Source organism: Acipenser ruthenus, chromosome 27 (assembly GCF_902713425.1).
Source record: "Acipenser ruthenus chromosome 27, fAciRut3.2 maternal haplotype, whole genome shotgun sequence".
Classification (NCBI taxonomy): Eukaryota; Metazoa; Chordata; class Actinopteri; order Acipenseriformes; family Acipenseridae; genus Acipenser; species Acipenser ruthenus.
The window spans coordinates 15,106,201-15,116,155 of record NC_081215.1 but is presented as its reverse complement, the minus strand read 5'-3'; the positions used below and the strand labels follow the sequence as shown (position 1 = coordinate 15,116,155).

Below are 9,955 nucleotides of genomic sequence, written 5' to 3'. Positions count from 1 at the left end.
CGTTTCCTTTAGTGATCAGAAACCATTACAATACCAGCAAGCTGACTGTTCATATCAAGGTATTTGCAAAGTTTAACTGCTTCATCATTTTTAAATACATTTTCACTTCTGACATGCAGAGAAGTGAAAAACAATGAAAGAAACAAATCCCAGTTTTGGACTGAGACAACCAGAACCTAGTTCCCTAATTTTTCTCAAAAGGGGAATTTCCACGTGACTTGTAGGACCAAAAGTTTAAGATCTATTCAAATCTTTCCTGTCATGCAGTTCCATTCCATATGTAGGTCTCAGACGGTCAGTATTGAGAGTAGCACATACTATACAAGCACACTTTAGGAATACTAGAACAGTCAATGCCAATTAAAAAAATAGAAATATATATGCATGAAAGACCAATTATAATGGATCATTTAAAAGGTTTTAACCATTTTTAACAGTATTAATCACACTTAGATGAAAGACCACAACACCAGAAAATTGGCGACAGCATACTTATAAAATGTAAATAAATATTAAGATCAATGACATGCCTAAACCTTTTGTAGTAGTTCCATCACATTCACATTACAGGATCCAGTCTATGACAATATTTCCAGCCTTTAATTCCAGAGAATGTTATGAATACATATGTTAATAACTGAATTCTTGTCTATTATATGTTATGTGTTAACAATAAACACACTGTGAAATTCATCACTAAATGAAACCACGATATAGTTGTACAGTTGTAAGCATGGGCACATGTAGATTGCAGCGGACAGAATGGAATGGATGGTATGTTTTGATTTATAACTACTGTACTGGTTTTGGATTAGGAGATACTTCTGAAATAGTTTAGAAGATTGTCTTGGCAGATACTGGAATAAAACAGGGATCCCCACTGCTGTTTCTCCTCTTAGTCCATTACTGACTCCTGCTCCTCAGGAGCAACATTCTCCTGGAATAACATTGTTTACAACATACCATCTGCTTTACTTTTAAATTAAGTTAATATATACATTTCACCTAGAATGAAATCAAAGCAGGAATACATCTTTAAATGTGTTTTTGTTACTGGATTGTATCAGACTAGCTCCAAAGCACATCTCCCAGTATAAAGAGCTCTCTACTCGGATTACTGAGACACTGAGGTTCATAATTAAAATGTAATCCCTGATTCTTTGATTTTATGCAGGGGAGCATAAAATCAAGAGAGAATGGGACCACTTACTGAAGAATGCCTCTCTTACTAATATAGCCCTGTAAATGTGTAACACTAAAATCACATCTATGCAATCTATTCAAAACAAATACTACTGCAAATACATGGTTCATTAGTGTTTCATAAAAAAAAAACTTTTTGGTTGCTTCTTTTTGTTAGTGGTTTTTAAGGGGGAGGGGGGAATCAGCATGTGTTTTTTTAAAAGCTTCAATAAGCCATGCCAGGTTAAAATAATAATTGCTTACCAAAGTTAATTGTTTCCTGTACTGAGGTGTAATATTTTGTGTTCAGGTTAGAGGAATATGCTTTAATGATTTCTAATCGCAACTCTTGGCAATACTATATCGGCCAGTTCGTTCAGTGATACCTGTATTAAGTGTATTTTTAGATCATGTTACACCAGACTGAGTGTTTGTCTGTGTCATGTTTTAACTGTGCCACTGCTTGTCACATTTACGAAGCCCTTGCTGTTGCTCTTTTAAGAATTTGTCTGTGGGCCCCACTCCTTCTGTTCCGCCCACCAGCATGCCGCTCCAGTCACGTGTTGCAGAGACTGGCGTCTCTCTGAGCCTAATCTAATCCCAAAGTAACCAGAGAGAGAGAGACAGAGAGAGAGCAAACGGGTATAGTTGTCTGTGGGGAGAAAAAGCAAGCATACGCGTGCAAAACAAAGAATGAAGCAACATTTCAAAAGGAAAAGCAAAGACCAAGCTAAAGCGGTTTTGGACCCTATTGTATTCCAACAGAAACTCATTTGAATGAATTGAATGAATTGTGACAGTAACGTTAGGCAGGATAATACTGCTGATTCTGTGTATAAATCCAATTTGTGTTGCCGGGAACTTGAATTCATTGACACACGTTGGGTTGCTGACACTGTCTTGCCGACAGTGCGCTTAAAAAAGCGGAGAAGCGATTATCTTCAGCAAGCATGAGGATTGCCTTGGCCAGATCACTTGTCGTGTTTTTCCTGTGCTCCTGTGCGTCTCTTCTATATGTTTGGACCGGACTGGTTGAAATCGGGCACGGCAGGTCCAAGCGGGCTTTGGGCACGCCGGGGGCGGCAGTTCTAACTCGCCAGCCAGATAAACAATCTCCAAAAACTTTCCGAGCTCTCCTGGAGGGGCATGTGGTGCACAAAGCACGCTTCAGTGCGTATAAGAATATCAGTAACCACACAGGCTATGGGTCCGCTACCGGTAATCTTAAAGTCGAGCAGACGAATTTAAACACCCACAACAGCAACCACCAACAGGTACACACGGGACTGCATGGGCTGGTAGAAGACGGGGTGTTCTGGAGCGATCGACTGGAGTCGCTGTTGCCGAGAGGGTTTAGTAATGCCCACGCTCAGAGCTGGAAGAGCGAAACCCGGGCATCCCAGATTGTATCCCTGGAGAAGGGCTGCGGTCGGACTTCGAACCGACTGGCTCGTTTCTCAAACGGCACCAAAGCTTGTGTCAGATACGGAATCAACCCAGACCAGGTGCAGGGGGAGACCCTCTCCTACTACCTAGCCATCCTCTTGGGCATCCCAAACCTGCCGCCGCTTGTCCTCTCCCAAGTAAACCCCAACAGCGGACAATGGTCAAGAGTGAGGGGGGAGGTAATGGACTCGCAGTGGTCTGAGAACGCTGTTGTGTCGCTTACAGAATGGGTGTCAAACTTAACCGGCGTAGTCACCCCAGCGCCCCTTAGACAGGAGGGCAGGAGGCTGCACCCGCTTCGGGAGGACTTGGATAACAGGACTACAGGGGAAGTACTGGAGCTGGTTCAATGGACCGACCTTATCTTGTTTGACTACCTGACGGCCAACTTTGACAGGCTGGTCAGCAATGTGTTTAGTCTGCAGTGGGACTCCAGAGTGATGGAGAGAGACACCAGCAACCTCCACAAGGTTCCCAGCGGCGGGCTGGTGTTTATAGACAACGAGGCCGGGCTGGTCCACGGCTACCGGGTGCTCGAAATGTGGCAGAAGTACCACGAAACGCTACTGAGCTCGGTGTGTCTCTTTAGGAAAATAACTGCCAGCCGGATCTTTGATATGCACCGGCTCCAAGATGCAGCAGCCAGACTACTGATTCTATACCGGGACAGCGAACCGCTAGCGCCAGAACTAGGGTTCTTGTCTGAGGACCAGGCTGGTATTTTACAGAACCGTGTAGATCAATTGTACAAACATATATTGAACTGCAAGGAAAAGTATAGCCAGTTTTAATATATTCAGGGTCTTAACGTTGTTTTCACGATAAGGAACTAAGCAGTTATGAATGTCTTTTAAAGACGGGGAATCTGCAAATGAAAAAAAAACAAAACATTTTGATGTAGGTACAGCGTTAACAGACAAATATTTAGTGTGTGTGTCTTTATACTAAAGTTCCCCTTTTAACAATTACCTACCTCTGAACCGCGGGAAGGCTCCGTTTATCTCTGGTTTATTTAGTTTGAAATTGGGGGCAAACGGAGCCGTGTTAATAGCATTCACTTTGATTTAATTTATATACCGACTAGAAAGAAAACAAACAAACAAAAAAAGATTTGAAAACGCTGCTCCGATAGAAATGTATTTGACCAGAAATGCTAATAACGGCTTATTTATATCCACAGTCCTCTTAGGAGTGACGCGTATTGTGTTACAATGAATGTGATTGTGTTAGAACAAAGCACCTCAGAATGACTGGAGTCTACAGTAGCTTTATTATATATAGGGAAAAAAGCGGTTTCTTAGATTGAGAACATCTTGTTCTGTGAAATAGCCGTTAGAATAGTACAGCAAAAGCTCTAACACGCAGCCTTAATATCAACACCCCGTAATTTTGAGGAGAGATTTGGAATGTATGAAAAGTTGTAAAGGAGGTATGAATATGTAGCTTTCACAGCCCTTTCAATTAGAAAGTATTAATTTGTAGTCTACCAACGCCTTAAATTAGACATGATTCTAAGCGTCAGAAGCTTAATGTACAGTTTTAATGTAACAGAGATTTTTCTTTTTTCTTTTTTTTTTTTAAAGAAAACAACACTAGTTGAATAAAAAATCTTGAGTTTTATTAAACATGTTAACACAATACATATCTATCGTCTTATCAGCTAACATTCCATTGCTATTTCTATTGTCAATTGTATTTGTATTGGTTGATAATACTGAATCTAGCTTTTTTCACATCTTCAACATCAGTAGAATAAAGGCTACCCCTAGCTCAGTGGTCCTCAAAGTGGTGTCCGTGGCAGATGTTCTTAAATTGTGGGTCGTGAACGCATTTCTGGCGGGTCGTAGCGTGGGAAAATAAATAAACCTTTAAACACGCTTTCCAACAAAGCGTCACAGCAGTCTGTTGACAGTGCTGCTCGCTTATGCTGTGCTTGTACGTACTCGACATATTCTTTTTTTTCCATGAAGGGTCTCTATGATACAATCAACCAATTGAATATCTGCATTTTCTCTGCGGTAGCCCAATCATAAGTTAGCTAGGTGGGACATAAACTGGGTCTGTTTCAGTTGCAGGTACTGACAGTAAGTTTAACCAATAGGAGAGTCAAATATCTGCCAAGTGTTTTATGCAGCTGTCCAATCATAAGCAACCAGAGGCCGTTCACGGTATTTTGCGTGAAAATTAAAGGCGAGTGAGTAGCCAATGGGAAAGTGAAAGATCTGACAGCTGTCTAATCGTTTGTGAGTAGAGGCGGGGTGTTAACATGGGTGTAAGCATTACATTTCGCTGACTGTTATTGAGAAAAATAATACATTTCAGTAATTAGAATTAAATTATATATATAAACACCATAGTAGATTTAGTTATGAATCCATGTCGCGGGAAGGCAGTGTTTAAGATAAGAACCTATGCAATAGTTGGCGTGCCCGCAAACAGCCAATTAAGATCAATTTATGCCCTTGCCCAAATTATTTTGAGGATCACTACCCTAGCTGGACCTGCTTCTGTGATTTTTTAAAAATGATTTATGACGCAAGCTTTTAAAAGTTTCAAGTGGTCTCTTGGGTTGAGCACTGCTGGATGCACATCTCCTGTATCTCAGCATACTGGTCATGTGGCTCCTTACTCAAACCACACTGCAGTGCAGCACTCCACTATCCAGGGCTCTTAATTGTGCCACATATGAATAATTTATTTGGTACTCTACTCTGTATTGCAGTATATTTATACAGGCACTGGACCACAATACACTGAAATATTGAGCTTTGTTTTTTTTTAATATGATGCATTTATTGTGCTTTGCAATAACTATTTTTTGCTTGACCAGATATCCCTGTCCTTTACTATAGATACAGTATTTAAATGAACCCATTGAACCACCTATACATTACTTTACTATTTCCATGGTTTACTGCTGTAGAATTGTCCATGTATAAAGGTATTAACACTGTTATACTGTAGAAACAACTTGTTAGAGATCCGGTTTTAATAGCCCCTAACGCACAATTAAAATCTTGTAGTCAGGGATTAAGAGTCAGTCTAATGTGGCCGTGCTGTATCTTATTTTGGGAACCTTAAAGGATTGTTGTTGGTAAAAAAAATAATCAATACAAATTGGATCTGTCTTTGAGGATCTGGACAATTTTACTGTATTCCACAAGGACAATCAGAGACTCAGACCCAAATGCAGGTAACAGTATGCATCAGGGCATCAAAAGCATTTCAGTTAAGAAAATAATAATAATAATAATAATAATAATAATAATAATAATAATAATAATAATAATAATAATAATAGAAAATGATTGAATAATTTAATTTCTGTTAGAAATTCAAAGTGGGACACACATTTCCCCTTTCCTTCAGCATAGTAAACCCAGTGATGTGAACCCCGACAGAACTCCCATCAAAATAGTTTGATTTGTTTTATTTTGCAACTGTTTGAAAGTTAAATAGGACAGGCAATTAGTCACATTTTTGCATTAGTTACTTAATAAAGAGCCCTTATGCCCGAGCAGTCCTATTGTTCAGAAGAGCTGCTTAGTGTCACATGGCTGAGCCTTTACCAGAAGCAGTCTTGTACACACTTGAAAACCATGTAAGCCCAAGGGCCCTTCTGTAAGTCAATGTGTATTTAGTGTGAGCTAAATAAAAGCAGTGTGTTGCATTACCCATTGCTACACTGGGATGAATGTTTCAGAAGCGTTTGCGAGCAGTTGGCGCTAGTTTATAATTGCGTTTAAACACTTAAATATATACGTACACTTGATCAGTTGTACGTATATAAAACACAGATGCTGGGATTAAAGATTACATTGCAAACTTCATCTGGTGTTGAGGCATCTTCAGTTTCTGCTGGTGTATAGATTTTGGTTGGATGGCTTGGTTTTAATGTTGCACAAGTTCAGACAGGCACTTACTGGCAAGGCCCCAGTGATTCGGAAACACAATGTTAAATGCTGTGTTAGCTGAATGAGTGCTACAGTGTCTGTAAAGAGCGATTGCAGGACAGAAAGCTTCTTTCGTCTTTTGTTACTAAAAATGAAAATACTGCATTCCATGTTACTGTTATTAATGTACTGTATGCTCTGTTTGTTAACAGATGTATCTCCATCAAGCACTTTATGTTGAATTTGATACTTTTATGTGATTACGAGGTTGTACGTATTGGACTATCAAAATAAATGAAAGTGTAATATTGATTTGTATGTTTTGTTTTTTCCCCCTGCTTTATCATTTTGATTTAATTATAGGATGCCCAATATTGAAGTTCCACCCTGTATTGCATTTCAGATTAACTGGTTCCAAAAGATCCAAGTGGAGGGAGAGAGAGCATGCAGACTTCCAAACAAAAATGTACAAATTAGAGCAAAGAATACAAATGGGAGTTCTGTGATCATGACATTTAGAGCAACTATGTAATATAGCAGCTGTATTTTGAACACATCAGTGTATGTAAACCATAATGCACCATTTTTTTGTGAAAGAAAAAAACTGATATACTTATATAGTAACCTTACACATTGTTTGTTACATTTTATTTTAACAAATTGCATTTTTGTGTAACTAGATGCTTGTGGAAGACAATGCAAAGAGAGAAATACAGTAATCTAGTCTGAAGAACGCATATAGAGAAAATATGATACGTATGGCAAGAAACTGGTTTTACAATGTGATTAATTTGGGTCTCTAAAGATTTGAAACTATGTGCTTGGAAAATGCATCACACACCATTAATATTATTAGAAGTCATTAGGAAGTGTAGCAGCAACTACACTTTGCCTGAGAATATAGAGTTTGCACTCAGATTGTCAATTATATTTGAAATGTTTAAACCACAGCAGGCTCTATATAAACACATTAAATATGTTCATATCAGGTTTTTTTTCTGTTTTTTTTTTTTTTATTTAGACTTAATGACTTATAATATATTAAGTGTTGGGTGGCTTAGGGTCAGTGCAAACCCAGTAATGCCAATGAAAGCTTCAAGTCCTTGGAAGAGTATTTGGAACAGTGTTTGGTGGCTAACAGAATTCAGTCCTGCACACAGGTCAAGTCAAAGACGGAGGTGAATCAAATGAGAACACAACAAGGGAACCCATAGAAGAGCTGTTATAGTCCTGTATCTTAAATCCAGGTTCAAACGTCACTATTTTGAATCTATTAAGTGGTTGTTGAGCTGGATTTCTTACAACAAAGAGGAGATTAGATATTGGACTAAATTTGCAGGCTTGTATTTTAGGGTAACTACATTAGTTAACTGGGAATACAGCCTACAAGTAAAGAGTCTGGGTTTAAGAAAATGTCTGTTATACAATGAACAAGTGGGTAGGATGGAGAAAGTACGACTGGTTTTTAGAGGGCGATTGTATTTTAGTTTTTTTTATTTATTTAGTGTCCAGTTATAATCCCTTCCCCCCTCCCGCCCAATTGCTTTTCTCCTCACCACAGCAATTCCCCACATGGCTCACAATAAAGGCCAGCCCTGCAGGTGTCTGCTCTGAGCTCACTGGGCGCCTGGCCAGCATGGTTCACTGTAGAGCGATGAGCAGAAACAGTCCCTGCCGGTTTTACCTCCCTGGGCGCACCAAAGCCAATGCAACGCTCCCTTCGGAGTCCCCAGTGAAGACCGAACCTGCGCGGAACTCACCCTGCGCACCACGTGGCTGCGCTTCTCCCAGGTGAGCCACTCAGACCCTGCATTTTAGTTTTTTTAAAAGAATGTTATCACATAACATTTGTTGATTCCGTTAAAACATTTCTAAAACATACTACATTTAGTGTATGTAAAATAGCTGTTTTTTATTTGAAATGCTTAAACATTTTTTGGGAGACCAGTTAGGAGTGAATAGTCCGATTGTTTTCCAAATGGTTTCGTGTGGGAACATCCGGCATTAACATTTTTGAAAATCCAGTATTGCACCGAATATAGCCTTGCAGCCAAATAATATTTCTCAAGAACAGGCAAGGATAGCCCTCCTAGTTTAGAGAGTGAGAGTCTCCTTTTCTTTATTCTGGGCTTGGAACCTTCCATTGAAAATCTACCCAACAGTGAGATTGCAGCATTTTCCAGTTCAGCCTCTTCTACTATTAATTCTAATTATTATACTGATTATTGGTAACCTAAAACTTCATTCCAATCTTCACATTTTTCATGGACCCAGGCTCCACAAATAATATCTATTGATCAGTTTCTTCATCTTTGTAGGTGTAAAATTGACTGCATTGGAACTGTGAATGTGAAGAATTCCCCAGGGGCTTTGCAAAGCATGTAACTGTTTCTCCACTTTGCATAACCCTGTATCAGATTCTGGGAATATAGGATGGTGTCTGTCTGTAACCTACTGTAAGTCTGTCTATCTGTAAGTCACACTTCCATTTTTGCATATATCTGGATAATCACTTATCAAATTGTCATGAAACAATGGTCATTCGTATTGCATACTATTCTGTACTGTTGATCTATGTCATGAGCATCCACTTTTTCATTGTAATGCTTGCTGCAGTTTTGAATTGACGCCATGGTGGGGATGTATGTCACTGACACGCTTGTTGGATTTGTGAATTGTTTTAAACAATAAACAATCAAATTTAGTTAATTCCTTTTCTGAAGTGGAAGACTACCAGCATGGGACATACATATACATATTTACAATACAAGTACCTGCACTTGTACTTGAAATAGTTTTGTCAAGACTTATGCTAAAAAAAAAAATCTTTAAACTATAACAAAATATTCTTGTGGGCAAACTATATATTGGGATTGCAAATTGCAGTATGGGATATATTTGGTCAGTGATTGATTAACCCTAGCGCAAGGAATATTTCACAATATTTGGAAAGCGTGGATGTTATTAGACACAGAGCTTATTTGTGGAATTTTTCAGGGATCACTAGGGATTTACTCAAATGCCATATGTGGTCCCTTTGGATCACAGGTTGCAAAGCTAACACATTCAACCACAGCTGTCTAAAATCAGAAATTCAGATCTGTCCTTAATTACCCCACTTGACCCTACTAAATGTGCTGACTTGGATCTTCAATACATAGTTCTCTGTATTGAATTAGCTGGCTTTCTGATTCCACATCTGGTCCCATTACACAGTTTTTTTTTTTTTTTTTTTTTTTTTATCTAATACGTGTACTAATTTAATTGCCAAACTCTAGATTAAGATGCACTTCTCCCATGAGTCCCATTGGAATTCAGATAAGAACATAAGAACATAAGACATTCTAGAATGAGAAAAAGCCATTCGACCCACCTATGCTCACTCTCTATGATGCCAGTGTGGTCCGTTAGCACTCAGGAGAGGGGAAAAAAAA

General features: G+C 38.9%; 1 protein-coding gene across 1 annotated transcript; it reads left to right on the top strand.

The window, feature by feature from the left end:
* The first annotated feature begins 1,786 nt into the window (after nucleotides 1-1,786).
* Nucleotides 1,787-6,833, top strand: LOC117432062 (four-jointed box protein 1-like). The gene has a single exon (XM_034053490.3). It carries the CDS (start codon nucleotides 2,133-2,135, stop codon nucleotides 3,417-3,419), a length of 1,287 nt encoding a protein of 428 aa, XP_033909381.2. The 5' UTR covers nucleotides 1,787-2,132; the 3' UTR covers nucleotides 3,420-6,833.
* The last annotated feature ends 3,122 nt before the right edge of the window (nucleotides 6,834-9,955 follow it).

Coding starts and splice junctions, on each gene's coding strand:
- LOC117432062 (XM_034053490.3), top strand. CDS start 2,133: ATGAGGATTGCCTTGGCCAGATCACTTGTCGTGTTTTTCCTGTGCTCC.